The sequence below is a fragment of the Colias philodice genome, chromosome 11 (assembly GCF_061535455.1).
Source record: "Colias philodice isolate Cphi_HAF_F1 chromosome 11, ilColPhil1 Martin Lab GWU primary, whole genome shotgun sequence".
Lineage (NCBI taxonomy): Eukaryota > Metazoa > Arthropoda > Insecta > Lepidoptera > Pieridae > Colias > Colias philodice.
Window position 1 is genome coordinate 7,139,377 of NC_143096.1, and position 20,866 is coordinate 7,160,242.

The 20,866-nt window shown below is 32.0% G+C and overlaps 1 protein-coding gene across 10 annotated transcripts in view; it reads right to left on the bottom strand.

Moving 5' to 3' along the window:
• The window catches only part of dnc (phosphodiesterase dunce), a 264,431-nt gene that overhangs the window by 38,501 nt on the left and 205,064 nt on the right, over nt 1-20,866 (bottom strand). For 7 of the 10 annotated variants that reach the window (XM_089700921.1, XM_089700922.1, XM_089700927.1 and 4 more), the window contains 2 exons: nt 11,088-11,276; nt 8,755-8,790 (listed from right to left, as the gene is read on the bottom strand). In XM_089700921.1, coding sequence (XP_089557047.1) covers nt 8,755-8,790; nt 11,088-11,276 — 225 coding nt within the window. Of the gene's footprint in view, nt 1-8,754; nt 8,791-11,087; nt 11,277-16,514; nt 16,611-18,295; nt 18,969-20,866 lie in introns of those variants that run through there. The other 3 variants (XM_089700923.1, XM_089700924.1, XM_089700919.1) reach the window with 3 other exon arrangements.

Here is a 20,866-nt window from a genome sequence, read left to right on the forward strand (position 1 = left end):
TTGTAATATAATGGTATAATCTGCTTATCGTCTACTATAAACTATACACTGTATTATGTCGTAGGATGCATTATGTACCTATAACATATAATAATTCATAGTACCTATGTATAAAGTAATAGTAATATATTACTTTATTTTTATTTTTCTAAAAAATTACCACTGTTTTCTTTGGTAGTAAAAATGCACGCTTATGGTGGCAATATGCCCATTCCCATTTCTCCCCACGCCTGTAGATTTATTAAATTATTATATAGGCATAGTTTTTTTATAGGAACAGTGATTTTCCCTTGCTTAAAAATTAAACATCATAATATTATACATATCGATATTAGAATCATAGATGCCGTTGTTTCCTGCAGTTGTTTCATTGATAAACAGTTCAATGGTACGGTATCATTTAACTACATTTTATCAGTTCGTATCTTAATTCGCGGTAATACGCATCGAAGTTAATTACTAAAGAATAAAACGGATTTACCTCATAATCCACGATTATACAACCAATCAAACAATATATTTAAGTATATTTCGTAGAAATTATGAACACCTCTGACAATTTTATGACAAGGATCTAACGTACTGACATTGATATGCTGTTTAATGTGTTTAATACATTTTTAATCAAAAAAGGTTCTTTGTAATTTTATCGTATAACTTTCGTCCCAAATAAATAAAAAAATATAATAATATACCTATAACAAGCCTATAACAACATTATTTACCATTTTCCACTGAATCATCTATGCTATGAGGCTGTGCAGCAATATTAAACGTAAATTATTATAATGCAAGGATAATATTGTTTCATTTGACGAGTTAAATAAAGGTGTGATATAACAATGCAATGTTAAATCAAAATTAGGTAACCACAAACATTCCAGGGCGTCATGAAGATAGAATTGAAATTCTGCAACATTTGTACGCCATTCATCTTGCTGCTTCTGAGCGCTACTGATGTAAAACTAAATTTCGTAAATATTACTTTACTGATCTCTTTCTCTACTCTTTTGTTATAATGTTTAGGAACTTATAGATAAAAATATAAAGGATTTATCGCATAGCTTTATGCACTAGTTGTTAATTTATATGATATATTTATTTAATTCGCACATTTAGTCATAAATCGCAAATTTATAAAATTATTTTTATAAAATCATTCCTAAATTAAAATTGAACAAAATATCGGATGGAGCTTATGCTTCTTTACGTTATTTTAACTACTTTTAGAATAATTACTTAATGTTTCTTGGTTCAAAATCTTTGTCATTTCACAAAGAGAGGATTTGAATTGCAATGTCTGATTTGATTATATCTTCATTTTCTAGAGTCCAGAATAAAACACAAAAGCATAATACCTTCTTTGATTATATTACTTCTCATAACATTTGTTCGCAATATGGATGCTTAATTCTATTTAAATGAGGTTATTTATAGATTTTATTTTGTGTGTCGATGCCTATTTCAATAATTGGACATTGCATAGAAGTCAAACTAAGTAACCTTCTCATAAAGCAAATTAACTAAAATAGAATATGTTTTTATACATGCTTGGTTCGGATACTCATGCAAGCAGATAAAATGAAAAAAAAGCGATATTTTTAGAAGATACTTATACAGAACCAAGTATACCTACTAGCTACTGTTATATTTACGCATTACGGAAATTAATGAGCCGTTGCCATAAGTTACATTAAAAAATAATTGCTTCCTTATTTTACATCTCCACGTCATACTTTTTGTAGCGTAAGTAATTTGTTCTCGTACAATTTTAATTAAAATACATTCTATTCCATTACCTTCCTTTGATATATAATAATTTCATAGAACATGTTTGCAAATTAATCTTGTGTACTTCGCTTGGTCGAGATCTTATATCGATCTTCATATTTTGTATATGCTTTCATAGGCGTTGGCTTTTATTCATATAATGTCAAAAGAGTTTCAGTGTAACTTTCCTTATTTGATGCATTGTATTTTCGTTTCGTTGTTGAAATGAGAAAATTATCTCGTCGGCTAATCCGTCGGTGTATTATGAAGTCGAAGGTCTCGCGGGAAATTTGCATCGAGCCCTCATTTCTATACAGGTAATAAATACAATAGACCGAAAGTTTGAAGGACAGTTTTATTTCCCTAGGTGAGAGTGGGGTGTTTGTTTCCTCGCTGCCACACTCGATAGGTCACAGTGACCTACATCCTAGTGTTATTAGGAGTTAACAGGACGTCGAGCCGGTTAATGAAAAACTGCTCTTTCTGCGAAGTATGTTTACGCATCAACAACTCGGCCCTCGTAGGGATATTGATTTTTACTGTACAATTAAAATTTAAGAAACACTTCTAACAACAGACATTATCTAATATGTAAATTTACTTATGATATTTTAAGGGCAATTTACAATTTCAAAAAGGTTTATTCGTAAAAATCTATATAGAATTAAGAGTATGCCGCACATAATCCTATAATATATTTAGTACTTGTAAATGTAATATTCGTGATTCCGCATTACTTAACTGTATTTGTTGAGTTTTAGTTCAATAGAATATTTTACTTTATGCACAACGTTCAATATCGATTTCAAATACCTTGCGCTATTATTGGAATTATTTTGCACCATATGTAGAAAAGGCCACATAAAAGTGATTTTATTCTGAGTCGCTATAATATTTATGTAAAATGTACCAAACCTGTATGACCGACAGTACTTAATATCCTTTACTAAAATAATTTAAAGGACCTAGTATCTATTTGAAACTTATTTTTACGTAGTAATTACTTACGTAAACCTATTCCATAGGTATGTTAGTAATTAGTTATTACGTTGAAAAAAAAAATACATATTATATACGTACTTTTATTTGATATAAGTATCATATAAATATTTATTATTAGGATAAATTTTGTTTTGAAAATGTAAGAGAAAATGTGATATTTAAATAATTTCTATCACGACTCACGAGATTTGTAATACATATAATAAAATGTCCATAATAGAGTTATTAATATAAAGGAAATTACACTGTTTTTCTCAACGAGTACAACCGTAGTACAACTTTTTGAAATAATATTAATGCTTATTGCCAAGAAATGATATACTAACTTACACGTTCCGTTTATTTGATTACTAGCTTCCGCCCGCGACTCCGTCCGCGCGGATGTCGGTCTTCGCGTGGATGGTTTATTTCTCCATTTTGAGTAACTCTGACAATGACATCTTATAAATATCTATTGGACCCAAATACGGCTAGGCCTATAATAATACGCAACGTGTGTTTGCGGTTCTACAGAACAACGTCTATGGATAAAACTGAAAAATTAAGATTATTTTTTTTTTTACGTATTTTTCCAGGATAAAAAGTATCCTATTTTACGCCCAGGATAATAAGGTATAATTATACCAAGTTTCATCGAAATCGAACCGTTAGTTTTTACGTGATGCCTGAACATACAGACAGACAGACAGACAGACAGACAGACAGACAGACAGACAAAAATTTTTTTAATCACATATTTGGGTTTGGTATCGATCCAGTAACACCCCCTGCTATTTATTTTTTCAATATTTTCAATGTACAGAATTGACCCTTCTACAGATTTATTATATGTATAGATTCAATTTTATTGGTAATTAAATAAATCAGCGTTGATTATGTCTGCTCTTTATCAACAAGAACATATTTATTGTAGGCCCGTTACTTGTGCTGCCTAGAAGCGGCACGTGTTTCGAATTACCGGCCCACACAGGCTTCAGAGTAAATTTAAATAATGGACAATTTAAATAACTTTGCAAATTAATAACGTTATTTTTTAACATGCTAATATATGAGTGGCTATCTTTATTTAATAAGCAGGTAAGTTCCATATTCATGACTCAACTCAACTGATTAATCTTTTGATAATAATTAGTAAGAAATAATTATGACACACCTTGCAATTTGATAAAGTTATTAATTCAAAGGTATATTGTGGTATTTTTGATAAAATAGTTTTTTAAGGAGATTAGCTGCTTTAAAGGCATATGAGATTAAATATATTCTTATCCACGGAGATTAATTACTACTGTAGAAATAGCATTGGGAAATATTGACAAACAAATCTATTTCTTAGTAATAAAAATTTTTGAAAAAATTACAACAAAGAAATATCTCACGCTTAATTAGTTTGTTTATAAGAATTATCGTTGGAAATAGACGAGGGGGTGAAGCTGTTGTTATTAGTAAGTTTAATGAGAGCGTCCTACGACTACACAAAGACAAGGATCAATACCATCTTCATTCTATTTATAATTGCGTCAAAAAGACTTCAGTAGACAAATACTTTTTACTTCAGTTTTTTTGATGTTTGCCCTCTGTCTGGGGTTTAAAGAGAAGGTGCCCTATTTCTAAAAATACCCAGAAATAAATATTTCTAGCAAATCCCTATGTCATTAGTATACAAACGTTAAAATGCAGAATTACTGTATATTTGTAGTTTAAACGGCAAAGTGGAAAAAAAACCTGTGGTTTGTTTAAAATATTGTTTACCAAATATGATTTGATCGAGATTGTTCCAAGTCATTATAATGAAATTTATAAAACATTAGTTCTTATCGACAACATTTTAAATAATAAGTTAAATTTTAAATTTAAGCTAATCACATTGTAAAGAATTAATTTACTCTTCTTGAGAATAATTTACTTCATAAAATATATTTATAACATTTATAATTACATCTGACATGAAAACATACGTTTCAATTAACAAACATTCTAAAGTACATAATTTACAATATCAAAATGATAACGTATTTACAAAATTATTTTTCTCAAATTAGCGGTTCAAAGGTGGAATAAATAAAGATTTTTAGCATTGCGCCGCTGTCCAATTCAAAGACCAAGAAATTGGAGAGCTATAAAAACAGGAAATTTGAAAAGAAAAATATAATCCCGATAAAGGTCAAAAGGCGAAGTGTTCAAAAACAGTACGGAAAATCGGTAAATCCAATACCAAGAATCTCAAAAAAATGAATGTCGTGAGTCAAGTTCTTTGTAAAAGGTGCTACTATTTTTAAACTGCACTGCGAAAAAATCGATCGCGATAGAATATTTTTACGTGGGATCCTATTGTTTTGCCGTTCTGGACTAAAGCTTAATAACATTCCTTCTAGGTAAAATTTTCCAAATATTTTTAGATTAAAGCATAAAATAGACATATTAAATTGCCCCATGTTTGAAATATTTCTTTTATATTCTGTAGAGACTGACATTATTATATTATTAGAAAATTGCGATTTTTGTGGTACATATACATACATACATCTTCCTAGCTGAATGATTTAAATGATCTGCAGAACTACAAAAAATATGTTTTGTTCTCTTAGTTCAATAATTTAGTCAGTCAGTCATTTTGTATCGACTACGACAGGAAAGGTACAAAATCACATAGATCTATTATACAGTAGTTTATAGGCACTTATATATAAAAAAACATGCAGTTGTAGATAATTACTTTGATAATACGAGTCACTGGACAAATTACGACGAAGAGAGAAAGGATAGTGGGCAGATATTTGATAGCAAAACAATTCGCCGATAGCAATCGTATTAATTAGACGCGGATTGATTCTCTTTCAAGGGGAATTGAGGCTTGTGGGATGGCCAAAAACTAGTTGGTAGATCCTAAAATAGAAAAAAAATATGTAAGTAATGAAAATTGTATGTTCAAATACAGCTAGAAAATTCGTATTGTTTTTTTTTATTATCTAGTAGAAAGATAATACTGTGGAGATAAGTTTAGGTATCTGTACTATATATATTCATGTTTCTCATACATATGTCTAATGAGATGTATACCTACCAATTATTTTTCTTTTTACACGTTCTTGACAACTTCGCAGCGAGATATATTACAAAATAAGTCATTATTTTGATCAAAGGGGTTTTAAATTTATATCTCGTTTAGAATATTATCAATGGAAACATAATATCCTTCCTCACATGAAGATAATGATGTTTTCCATGTAATTTTATGAGTAAACAACGTATCTACCTGTTGAGCTTAAGCTTATTTGAGCATGGAAATTTCTTGTATTATATTTTAAATTAGAAAAGTGTGTAGGTTAACCACAAAGTGCTTACTGTGTAGGACGTAAGTATAGAAATATGCTTTAACAATATCTTACATCACGTCCACATCGTAGCATTCATTTGAACACGTTTTTTCGTTTAAGAGAATTGTTAAAAGCTGCGGGTGGTGTCAAGTGTATGGGAGAAATGAATTTATTCAATACTGAGTTATCGCTTGCTAGTGTAGGCAAGTCATTACGTTTTGTGCATAAAACAATTTTTATATAGCTTTACTATTCATTGAGCTTTTTCGTAACAGCTTAGGAGTTTTAATGATGAATGATATGTAAATGACATTGTGGAAAATACCTCTCTTTTACCAAATTTTAAATGAAACATAATGTTAGCATTTGAAAGTGTCAGACTTAATCAAAGCTTATTAACATATATAATTAGTATTACTCACGCATCACGCCTGGTGCGTTCATCCCAAAATTTCTCCCAAAATGTAGAGCGATTTTTGATGCGTAGTACGCTGGTACTTAGAGTGCGTGGCAATGTGCTGCCACTGCTTGCGCACACACTAGTTGCCATGCTGTGCTCTGACGCTGAGCTTTTCGGTATGTACCCGATATTGCTGCCAGCGCCCAAACGGTCTGACTGAGATCCTGAACGCTGCATCTTGCTCGTTATTCACAACTACATGGCACGTCACTCGGTGGGCTTATCTTATTTATAAATACGTTCCGTTAACACTACGAGAAGTTTATGACGGGGTTACGCTTTCGTTCTTTGTTTTGATGGGAACATTCAATATCTATATTGTTCCCTTGCACTTTATTAAACGTAATTAATTGTCCATAACATTATATCAACAATAAGTTTATATTTGAATAATAATTTACTGACCCGACATTATCAATGCGGGAAAATAATTATTATTTTCACTTATCTCTATCGGGTGTCCCTTTCGATAAAAACGCAAATAGTGTTTTTATAACTCGAACATTGATAAATATCATAACATGTTAATCAATAATATAAATCTAAAGCCGCCTCTGAATTATGTTTAGCTTGTTATCATTAAAAGATTAGGCCAAGGTAGGCTAATAATACATAAATTTACAAGTGACACGGAGTGGTACAAAGTTTCTTGCTCTATCAGCTTTTCGACTAGGGAACAGGGTCGACCAGTGAGTGACCTCGGTTTTGTCCAACTACGAGCTTCACACACCCGATACTCGACGATAAGCACGTTTTTAATTCATAGGCAAATATCAGAGAACACGGCGCGATTGCGAATCATACACGAGATCCGAAATACATAGAGACGGAACGAGATTGAAAGTCACATTTTAGCGGGGTTCTTGTTTGCAAGGGGTTTCGGTGACGCGGTATGGACTATATTATAGCGCAACGCAATGTGGTCGGGGCATGAATAGTAGCGTGCCGTCGGCGCGCCGCGCGGACTGTCAATGGAGCTGAACGAGGCGCAACGCCGGGCGACTGCGTCCCACTCACTTGCCCGGCCGCCGCCGAGAGTGCGCGACTTCCACCGAGGATAAATTTGGCGCTAATGGAAACTGGCAGCGGTGAGCGCCGGTAATCAATGCTCGACGTGGAAATCGAGGGCCAGGACAACATTATCAATTTCAAGTCAATTTTAGGTGTATCCTATGCTTCAGGGAACACGTGAACTGGGATGAGGTTATATACCTAGTTAAGTAAATATTAATAAATACTGGTTAATAATTAATTATTTGTCATTTCGGTTCTTGGTACAATGCTATTTATAAACAAAAGTAAAACATCACATGCCAACTGTTAGTATCACCGTCAAATGGTGTGTTTCATGAAATTGTACGGATTTTAAAGAATCATAGTAAACATGTATAATTAATTTACTGTGAAATAAAATTTAACACAACACGCATTGGAAAACTTGTGGAGATTCAACTAAGATAAATTAAAATAAAGACTCGACTTAGTAAAATGTGCGCTAATTTCCGTCATTAATTACATTAAATTACAAAAATTAACTCAATGGGACCACAATTTACGTAAGCACTATTTAAGTGGATTACAAAATACATTAGCATAGCCGAGTAAAGTTCAGTCAATAACATCGCATACAACAACTAATTGTGTTTTTCGCTGGTTCACGTCTCTTTCATCTATTAATTAAGCCAATTACTGCGACGATATGAAATTTGATTAAAATATTTCATAAAGCCGGGGTCAAATGCAGCTTATATTTTATTTTGCCAAAATAATACCAGACATAGGTATTCAATGTAAAAATAAAATATCTCGTTAATTTTAACGAGCTAGAATAAAAATGAAAATGAAATGAAATCTATTCGGAATGATTTAGAATAAAAAAAAAGTCAAATAAAAGTACACAAATATACCTATTATCTTCCATGAATGCCTTAATTGGTTAAAATAGGACTAGAAACTCTTTATATCGTACTATAATTATTGAGAATGATAATTTTCAAACATGCAACTCTATTTTACTACTTGAAAAATACTTACCACACAATCTTTCTCACTTAAAATATGCTGCTGGGATGCTCGATACAAACATAAGAAAAAGAGTGCGTGACAAAACTACACACAGTGGACTAAAAGCAAGGAAGATAGACATCTCATACAAAAGCTACAAAAGCTGACATGCTAGGTAAAAGCGCCCAGGTAAAAAGTACATACGCTCTATCCAGTTGCGCAGCCTCCACTTCCTTGAATCTGTAAGCAATTAAAAATATGGAAAAGAAAGATAGAACGAAGACCTCAGATAACACATACTATTACGCTACCTAAGCAAAGGTCGTTGTTACGACATTGCAGGATGGAGCTGACACCAAAAGAGTTTGTGCTGAGTTGTGTTGTGGGCTGTGGCAGTCTACCGTGGTGACGGCAATAGCATGAAGGTTAGGTACATTCGAGCTCGCTTTGCACTCGATACTAGGATATAATATTCACAAAGACGACACAGTTTACGGATCATTCAAACATTTATGTACTGATGCATGCTATCGCCAAATTGTTGGCAGTTTGTGAGTAAGCTTACTACTTTCATGTTAGTCATTCACAACATTGAAACGTTTTGAGTGTAAATTATCTTACTTTTGCGCCATCTGAAGTAATCCATTGTGGTGTATTACACAAATACGTGTATGTAACGTATTAATTACCGTCGATTGTTATCAGAGATGACAAACCAAAACGTTAAAAATACTTTGTACTTTTTGCATAAAGTTTTTATGAACGTTTTCATGAATAATGAATTTGATTTATCTACATGGTGTTTGCTGGACGAAACTCTTTTTTATTTTAATCGTTAATACTATGATAGTGAAAAAATGAATGACTGCCTATAATCCAACAGTGGTACATACACATGTTTTCATTATGTTTGATGTGTTTACTACCTGATTATATATAAGAGGCAACTGTTTAAAGTACAACATTAATGATAATTATCGATGACGTCGTGTCGATCCATAAAAAAACAAATATTAAAGCGTAGGTACTTTCTTGTTGCGATAATATGATAGAGATCATAGGTGTTAAATCGAATTAATACGTAAAATAAACTGTCTTATCTAAAGTTGTAAATTTTTGTGTAATACTTGCACGTGTGAACGTGAACAGTGAGTTCATGTTGCATCATTAGTTTTATCAATTTCGTAGTTAACTGAGATAATGTTGCGCAATAATGATTGTAGATATATTAATCACTAACGTAGCTGTAGGTACATACAATTGAAAACCAAGCCATCGTCGGTCTGTTAAGAGTATCATGATGAGTAATAAGAGCCCTTGAAGATGCTGAAGTAGAAATTATTGATTTCTACCGGAGTTTGTGAAGTCAATAAAATTATATGTACCTTTGAAATAGGCCGTTTCTCCAAGACTTGAATTGAGTTTAATATTTATTGAAATTTGCATGGTTCGCTTATCATTAATTAATAATGAGTCTAGTTTGTAAGAAGATGAATGGATTATTTCTTAATTTGTATCAATTAATTTAAAACGAATTCAATGTTCTTTCGCTAGACTTTATATTGATTATTTTCCCAATAGAAAATTTGCAGGTACATAAAAGAAAAATAGTTAAAACTACATGTAGAGTTCTAATCGTTGTCAATTAATATACGATATAAGGTTGAATATGTAATATTTAGAATAGTTACATTATTTAACTTTGAAAATTTTCTGAGAATTGAAAAAAGTTTATATTTTCAAATTTAATAACTTATAAAAATTATTTTGATTAGAAATTTAATTTGTATGATTGGAGCTTTGAGCTCTTCGATTTGTGCTGCTTTATAATACCCGCCCTTGAAAATTATAGCAACACGTGTATGTACATAGTATAAGTAGGTTATGTATAAAATGTATATATTTTTGAATATCTAATAACAATAAGGTAAATAGCGAAAATATCATATACCTACCTATGGTTGGTAAACAAGTAACCCCGTGTGATATTTCAATGTGACAGTTTGTAAGGATGAGTGGTAATGTTTGTTACTGTTAGCTGTAAATAGCCAATCGGATTTCTATCAAATTGATAAGGTGGTATAGTTTGGGCTAAACGCAAGCTAATTATTACCCGGGTATACACTATACTGCATGAGTAGAGCCGCGGGCTGCAACTACTAATATTTTCTTTATATTCAACAAAATTAATCTTAAAATCGCATCGGTATGTTTGAAATGGCGATTGATATGCATGAGTAAATAATTTTGATTTTTGTGATTAGTAAAATTATATTGTAGCCACAGTCTGTATAATATCGATTTTATGATTTTAAAGTTTTTCTGTGATATATTATCTTAATGTGGAGTAAATTTGTACCAAACTCATTGATAAAACCTTCTTTACATCTCATAGACTTATCTAAAGCAGTACCAAAAGTTCTATTGATAAGAATTTTATATCTTTTACCACTTTCATTGAATCTTAACTTCAACATCGTATTAATTACATAACACTATCGTTCAGTTCAATAGCTTACAAATGACCAAAAGCTCACCTCTCGCTGGCAATCGAGCTATTCCTTGACATGGACTTGGGTGACATTTCAAAGTCGGAATCGGATCGGTAGAGGAAGGACTCGCGGCGTTGCGGCAAGGATTGGAGGACGAGCGCGGCGGACGGCGAGCCCCCCTCCAGCGGAGAGCGGGCGCCCCCCGCACCCGCGCCGCCATTTTCCACATCGAAGCTGGAACAACGGTAATTGGTTAATAAAACAATATAAATATACACAAATGCAAATAATTAGATAAACCGGAATATCGTAGAGACTAATAAATCGGGTTTATTCGGGTTGGTTGGAAACGTATTTCACTTAATTTTAACTATGATATATTTATACGACGCTGGCAAAGAATTTCATTTTGTTATATACTTTTTCTTGGCGCTAATAAAACAATACAAATACATAGAGCAATAGACAAAATCAGATAATGTTGAGAATGATATATCGGAATTAATTTTATGCAGTTTTTAGAAACGCATTTCATTTTCAATCGACTTCAAAGAGAACAGTTTGAAACCTCAGAACTTTCAACTAGAGTCTAGACCTTCCGGTTGATGCCATTTTAATTTTGTCTAATTCTCATAACTTTGTTAACAAAATATAATTATGTAATGCATAATTAGATACAACGTTTAATTTAAAGGTCGTGTGTAAGTCTTGCTTGTATACCCTGCAGATTTATTTCTTAAAATAGTTTTTTTAGTCTTAGGAGGATTGAAGGGTTAAAGGTCATAGATTTCGATTATACGAAATATTTTTAACAATTTATGTATTATCAACAAAGTAATTATTGTTCTAGTAAGAGATAACATCTTGTAATAGATAGGATTAAATGCAGACGTACCTACATATGAAGTTTGTGCTAACTCTATTACAGTACCAGTCGTATTAACGTTAAAATTCAATTAAAATATACCTAACTATTCATACAAAAGGTGCCTAAAACAGTACGTGGTTTATGTTATTTTCAGCCGTAGGAGTAGTACCTTGATATACCTTGAATAGCAAGTGGTGTTTTTAGCTCTATATTTATCTTAAGTGGTGCACATCAATAAATTTTTATATTCATATTTTATCTTCTTTATATATATAAAATTCTCGTGTCACAATGTTAGTCTGCATACTCCTCCGCAACGGGTGGACCGATTCTCATGAAATTTTCTGTGCATATCGGGTAAGTCTGAGAATCGGCCAACATCTATTTTTCATATGTACCACGGGCGAAGCCGGGGCGGACCGCTAGTCTATTTATATATGTTTTATTGCTCTAGATAAATTACAAATTGAAACTTAACCTAGGATACATAATACATATAGTAACAAACGGCGACTTTATCGCTAAATAGCGATTTCATCCAGATAATCGGTTGTACAGAGAGAAATTAAGTAAAGAAAAAGAGAGTTTCGATAATAGAACGTTAATTGGTTGATAGTGCCTTTATCTGCCACGGTTTAATCTACATGAAAACAATCATACAGATGTGTCTGTGTAAATATGAAGATTAAGGTAATTAAATATAGACTTATCAGTTATCTACTTGATTAGTATAATTACCTGCTTATAACACTTTACTGGATTTCACAATAAATAATGTAGTGCTAAGAGACCAAACTCAAAGAAGTTGGAATCTCTCGGTATATCTGACAATTTTTACTTTTAGCCATAATAAGCCTTAGTAGAGCTTTAGAGTTAGTTTTATTTTTGTCAATGGTATTCCAAGACAATATCAAATTGCATTATAATGTTTAATAGTTTCAAAGCGTTCTAGGAAAGATTTTCAAGACATGAGCGACATCTCTCGCAAAGCTTCAGAACGAACGTACCTATGAAAATGCAGGTTTTTCATAGTTATAGAGTTTCATTGCAAGATGTCGCTGTCATGCAAATACTTTTCTGTGCAAAATATTAAAAATCAATATTTAACAACACAATGAGGTATCGTATATATGTCATAGATTTGTATAGTTTTAAACGGCTTGTCTCTACCTAAGTAATTAAATAGTGAAATGCCGGAAGCTCATAAAACTAGTATATTATATTAAACATGTTACCTCTATCAATTTGAAGATTGTTTTTCCATGTAGAAATATAGACATTGTTTATCGCTATTATGCAATTTACAGCAATTTATAATCAAATTGTGAAATAATGTGGAAATAATGATGTAGGTAGAGACGTTATAGCCTATTTACAATTCATTTGAATACATGCTATGTAAAAACCTTTATAAGTTGCGTAAACACTTCAAAATTATAAAAATATTTCTGTAAATTATAAACCATTACCTATATATATTTAGCATATTATGTATTAGCATAGTGGTTGTACGAAAATATTGCGTAAAAAGGCTCTACAACTCTATACAGTTTCAAGTTTAATATTGAATGTTTGTTATTTGATACTATGATATTTTATTGAAAATAATGATTCTTATTGTGTCTCGAAAGGAGTTAAAGAAAATTGCCAATATATGAGATCAGGACTTGGTATTTGGATTTCTGTACACAAGATATTCTATAATCAAGTAAGTCAAATAGTAAAGATAGTAATTAATTAAATATTGATTCTACTTGGGTTGGGATAAACTGGATTAGTAAAGGTGTTCTCAACAAACGGTAGCGTTAACTAATCAATTAATACATCTATTGGTAAGTTAAATGGATATGAACAAATGTATGTAGTGTATACAAATGTATATAGTATTACAATACTAATACTAATACCATACATGGTTTTTGATTATTTGTATAAAACGGATGTTATTAATTGAAATATTATTATTAAATCTATAAATTCAAACGTTGCACAGCTTATGAAGGGTATTGAAAAAACTATTGATATTTGTATTAAATATGAATACTAAAGTGCATCCTTTTTTCTGAAAGTGGAAATGTTAAAACATATGCTACTTTATCTTGATTGCAAAATTAAAATTTGTTAGTAATATTTTTAAGGGTTAACCTTTATATAAATTTAAATAACAATTAGTTTGTTCGTATCTAAGTCAGAATAGTTATTCTTTATGATTACTAATAATTTCTCATTTTAAATAAATAGATCGGTTTAGTAATTTTCATAATTAAATGATTAAAATGCATCCTAATCCCGATTGTTTTCTGATATACCAATCGTTTAAATATTTGACCTCAATTACAATATAATTATGAATATTCATTCCAAGATTTATAGAATGTGCGGTTAATGAGTGCAAAAAGATTAAACAATCTCACACGACTCACGAGGGAGTATAATTGATCGCATTATGAGGAAATTTTATCGTTGATTGAGAAGTGCTAACCTAAGGTTCTACGTGTATGTAAACATTTGTGAAATAGTAAAATAGAAGGTACATTTGTTAAGATCACTAGACATACTGTAATTAGGTAATAGGTAGGTATCTGGTGTTCGAAAAATCTATTTTTTCCCGAAACGCAGTCAACCTCATTATCGCAGATATAAAATCCTTTTTCAATATTATTTTGATAATATACAGTATGTATCATGAAATACTGTTAATTATCATAATAAGATTGTAAAATGATTCTATATCATTCCATATTGGAAGCTTAAAGCATTACCTATCTGTGTTACATTAGAGCTTTTTGAAAAATTCATAATGAAGACAATATTTTACACTTTAACTTTTGTCACTTGAAAATACGAGTCACTTGATATAAAATATTTATAATTAGCAGGAAACAATTTTCGTGAATGACCTTAAATGTTTTAAGACGGATAGTATGTGGTTACATACGTAATTTTTAGTCAGATTAGAATAGAGAAGGTCAAAAGAAACGTGTATGCTATTTTGAGCTTATTAGCGTTCAGTCAGAGAACTTTTCCCTATTGGACTGGCCTATACTATAATATACCTCCTATAAAACTATAAAAAACACCTTTATTACATATATGTATACTTTTATAAATAAGAATTTAACGTCTTCTACAATATTTATCCCAATTGTTTAGTTCTTGAATACAACTTCCTTTCATCACGGGTTTAAGCAACACAATACAATATAATCCGTACGAAATAACGTACACGTGCAAATAACACAATATGCTCGGGAAAATAATATTAATATTACGAGAAAAAATTAAGTTTCGAGTTATAACGAAGTTAGTTATCAAATTTTCAATTGTAAACATTTTCTGTATTTAGTTCTTTATAGAGTATGAATCGTAGAAGCAGCGAATCTTTCAGATATGTATGCAGTGCTTATAAGTTATATTATAATTTTACTCATAGACGATGTTACTAGCTTTATACTAGTTTATCTATTAGTAGTATCTAGTAACAATATATTTTCACTTGTCCCCAATCTCGAGGGCGTACGATATTTGTTGATCTGTATCTTGATATATGTTTGGAAGCAATTAACAGATCACACGGTATTGCTTTTAAAATAAAATCCACGTTACGTACGATCACGAGGAGACGTGCGTGAGATTATGCCAATTATCTTTCATTTGGAAATAACTATAATTGAGGCGTTTTGCGTCACAGCCGGACAGTAATGACTTGGTAGTGTATGCGCTAATTCAGTCAGACCAATTTGAATCTATTTATAGGATTTGTATGATACTTATGAATTGGTCTAAGCTGGTTGCAATTTTATATGCAACTTATCAACTTTTCTTTTCTCCCTTTATGGCAATCGATATCTATTGAGTGCGTGATGTCCCTAATTATATTTCCATATTTTTTTCTCTATCTGCTTATTATAATGAAATTGTATAGTGTACAGATATATTTAGACAGCAACGAAGCTCCCGCACTGTTTTGATATTCAAATATAATCCAAAACCATTCGCACAACTACCTACTACTAGCTGCATGGAATGTCTTTCATTCGCATTTGCAATTGAAGTATAAATTTTATAATTTAAACAGTATTCTACAAAGGGAAAATGTTCTTTCTAACACATATGGAGCTACTAAATAATTTACACCTTTGAACAGGTGAACGTATAACGTATCAATTGAAATTGTTACGTGTTTGATATCAATTTTCCACACGGAAATATTGCTGAATTCCCTTGAGTTAACATTCGTATTCTCGTTTCAACTTTAAACAAAATATCTACGTTTAATACACAGACATATATGGTTTAATACAACATAGCGTTACTCTATTTTACATGTTAACTGTATAAAATTGCACTTAACATGACGCCTTTATTAGTTTCACTTGTAGCTATGTGGGTACATTAAGGAAATAAAAAGTCAAATTGAAATAAAAATATTGTGAATAGAAGATAGACGAAACACAATAAGTTCCTGATCTATCTGCCTGCCCAGGATTTATAATAAAAGGAACTCATCTTGTATAACATAAAAAAGGCGCAATACTTATAATTAGGTCAATAGTTAAACAATTACTTGATAACAATGTATACCATAATTGTGCATCATATACCTGCCGGTAGTCCGCCTTCTAGCGGATACAGGCTGTCTTCGGAGTACCCTCCTAGAAGCTCCCCTAGCGCTCCACCGCCGAGGTGCTTCACTCCACCTGAACCCCCATTACATTTCATCAGACACGACTACCACCAGTTCTTGAGTTATTTTCCTACAGTGTTTGGTTTACGTTTTGTGTAATTTCAATACTGTGTTGTTATTATACGTGTGTTCTGTAGCTTGTGTGAATATTCTTCTAAATTAAATATATATATTGTGACAATGGCAATATCTATTATAATAGGTACGGTTGATTTAATTAATACATTATATTATAATTGTATGAATATTTAATCGTCCTGCACTATAGTCGAAGAGGCCAGATAATGGAAATTAGTAACAAATTATGATTGCATCATTTACCATTAGCATGACATGGATTGAACAACATTTATAATAACACAAATAATTCTATTTTCAGTTTGAATATGCGTATGAAGCACGTGATTGTATTTTTTAAACCACTCTATTTTTAGGATGTGAAAAATGCCAACGATAATCGCAACAGACGGTAAATCTTTCATTACGTCGTCGGAAATATATTTGGGTTAGATGTAACCACGGATTCATAAGAAATCATGACTTGAATACTGTTAAAATGTGTATTGAAATGATATAAAAAAATATAAACAATTTAATAGCAACTTAATGGCAGTAATGACATACTTATATGAGGTTTTTACTCTACCATTACTTTTAGATGATTAAAAAAGCTTCAATATATAGGGTATCGTTTGAATTTTTATATCCTAAATATTAAAATTACAATAACATTTCTCAAGTATTGTTACAGTTTCATCAATCTTTTATTAATCATTAACCAAGTAATAAACAACCCCATAGGTTTTAAATATTTTGAGAAATAAAAATGAGAATTAATTCATAATGGAAATTCCTATGATGCATTTTCTTTTCGTGAAAATCTTATTTAATTTTAATTAACCTATAAAACTCATGTTATACTTTGTGTGCGTTGGTTTTAGCAAATGAGTACTTGAATTTTATGAGAATAATGCATAAACTATAAAAATGTGTTGTAAAACTTGCATTAATAAATGAAAGTAAACATACAAGTTTACGTTTGTATAGTTATCAAAACAAGAGACGACATAAAACGAGTCAGCAGCAATCTTGACCATTTTGAATGCTTTTAGTATCAATTTTATAGTGAAAGACCTCAATTCAATTGGGACATGTTTCTGTAATTGAAGGTCTGATCTGAAAAATTGTGATTTAAAAGATAAACTTCGGAAAACAATTCAATTAAATACTTATATTATGCATATTTGTAACATCTATATTTCCAAATTTGAGAATATTCATTTCTTTTTTGTATTCAATTAACAATTAGTTTTAACAATTCATACACAACCAAGTAATATATTTTTCTAAATAATCCAATAAAATTTAAGGAAATCATAAAATTCAACGAATTTTTTTACAAACATTGTTGCATGCTACACCTAGGTAACATATCCATTAACCATAGCTGAAGTGTATGGCCTTGTAGTATCATTAACATCATTTAATCGATGTACATTCATTCGTTAATAATACCTACGTGTATGTTACGATTATCAATAGTTTCTTTCAACAATTGTGTAGATATTGCTAAGTTTGTTAAAAAAATTAAAACTCATTTATTACTATGATTTTCAAACAAATAGCTGGAGTTCGTGTGAAGTGTGGAGTATAATCTAGGCATTGTGTATAATATTTTAAATGTGAGAATGTGTTGACCTCTTAGAGTGATCTCCGCTACTGGTCTGACTAGAACTAGTGGTGGTCGTGCTGAGGGTCGAAAGGTCGCTAGACGCGCGCGCGGAGCGAAGGCGCGGTAGCACGGGAACGTCTTCGTTTTCTGGCGTGGTGGCGAGTGCTTCGCACGCCCAGCCGAGCGCTCGCGCCGCTGTCCATACCGCGAACACAACCGTTATCATATCGGCTATCGAGCCACACGCCGCATACGCCTTCGGCCCACCCTCCACAAACACGTTCGTTGCCAATGCATTGGTCCAAGTTTAAAACGTCATGGTACTACGACACGTAACGGTTTGTGAGCGACGCCGAGCCGGCTTTCGCAACGTTTATTTGACAGCATGAAAAACACGTGCACCGCAACGTAAAACACCACACTCACGCGATCGCGACCGCCACTCAACTGATCACTTCAACGCATTCATTTATGTATCGTCAAGTCCACTGCAGTAAATAAAACACGGTTGTCCATTGTATAAAATCACATAATCGGGTCACATAGCAATCGATATATTGAATCCCGCAAAACTGAGGTCTTTTATGTTATAATGAGATAATTTCCTCGATCCGAATGACCGCCAGTAAGGGTACGTGTGCGTGTTGATAGTATTTATATGAAGCGGCGACGGGGCTGCGTGACGCGGCTCTGTTGACGTTTGCGGCGCGGGGAACATGAGCGGTCGACGTCACTCGCTGCTTGGCTCACCCGCGCCGCCGCTCACTAAAGAGACAACTTCTATATTTATGACCGACCCACTATCACATCACTATTGTAAAATAATGCATAAGCGTATTTTATCTCAAGTTGCGAAACAATGTCACTTGTTGCACGCTTAAATGATTGAAGTCGCGTCGTGTCGCAAAAGATTGATCAGGGACGCGACAGGTTACGTCGCGGATGTGCGTGTCAAAGTGTACAACCGGGTGGGAAATTGTGTTAACGGTGTTTCGGTGAGGAGTAGCGGTACGGAGCATCCTGCGGCTGCCCGGCGGCCATGTTTGCACCGCCATTTTGCCGGGGGTCGAATGGGGCAAACCGCATGCGTACGCCGGTACGCAACTTCTGTGTAGAAAACGACGCAAGTCACCCGGCGGCCGTACAGAAGTTATGCTCTACACCCTTGTCTCAAGGATCACTTCACTACGTATCACGAGCACCTCACTTTATAGGTCAACTGAACAAACTGAAGCTAGCTCCGTATCACGGCTGATTTCAATTTCATATACTTATGTTAGCATTTCGAAGTAGTTACGAAGGCAAATATGTATCTTTGTTTACCTGTGCCTAAAATTTTCTTCATATAAAGTTTAAAACAAGGCTCTTAATTACTTATAGTTCATACAGTACTTCTCATTTATTTTCTCATTGGTTTTATAACAAACGCACATGATTCTTTAGACAAAAAATAAAATATAATCTCGCAACGTTTGCACCAAAATTCAATCAAATATTTTAATTGCATGATTACGATATTAATCTATTTTATAACATAATTTCTATAATTGTAATTTCCATCATAGACTCAATATTTGACTCTATTCACAAAATGCCACTGAGGAATTGGTGTAGGTATAATATACTATAATAGTGATAGAAAACATAAGTTTTGAAGAGTATAAAATTACAGAATTGAAGGGCGACGACTTTTTGAAATTTCATTTATAATTATTTAGACACCTATATTACGTAAAGAAATTATTTTATTAAACACTCTCTAGCTTATTGCTAGAGCTACGTGGACTAATCTTAAAAAGCACAAGACTTGAAAAATACTTTAAAACTGTCTGATGCCGAGGCCACGTGCTAGAACGTCATGGAAGTAATTATCGATTTCCATATGATAATAGGTTGAGCTACGGGCACAAGGCCTCGTTCCCGGATAATATATTAATGCACCTTGTAAACATACACAGTATTCGTTCACGTTGGTACTAATCAATATTATGCGTAATTAAATTACTAGTTAAAATGTTTTAAATATTTTAAATAGAAATAGAATAGTTTTAAATGTTTTTTTATCTCAATCTAAATTTAAATATTGTTATCTATCATATCGTAGAATTATTTGAATAAACCTAAGGTAGCAAAATGTATATTTGAATACGAAAGTACCGACTATGATAAATAACATAAAGTATGCATATAAAAACGCCTTAAAATATTACGATAATGTCACATTATCAAAGATAACATTAATTAATCGGATGATTATAGTATGACAAAAATACTTCGTAATCTGTTTATCATCATATGAACAATCCAGATTTGGATCTACGAATCTTAATACGAGGTTTTATCAAAGAAACACAATATAATATTTTATCCTGAGATAATATATTTTTCACTACAAGTGCAAACAATACTTCCTTCCAAATTGTATTATTCAAATATGAGACGCATATTATGCTAACAGTTATCTATATATATTGTTTAACATCAACATGATTATAATGAGTAATCAATGTTCTGAAAACCTTTCAACAGTTTACACGAATTACAATATAGATAAAAGGTATTAAAATATATATAATATAATCCTCAACTATTGAACA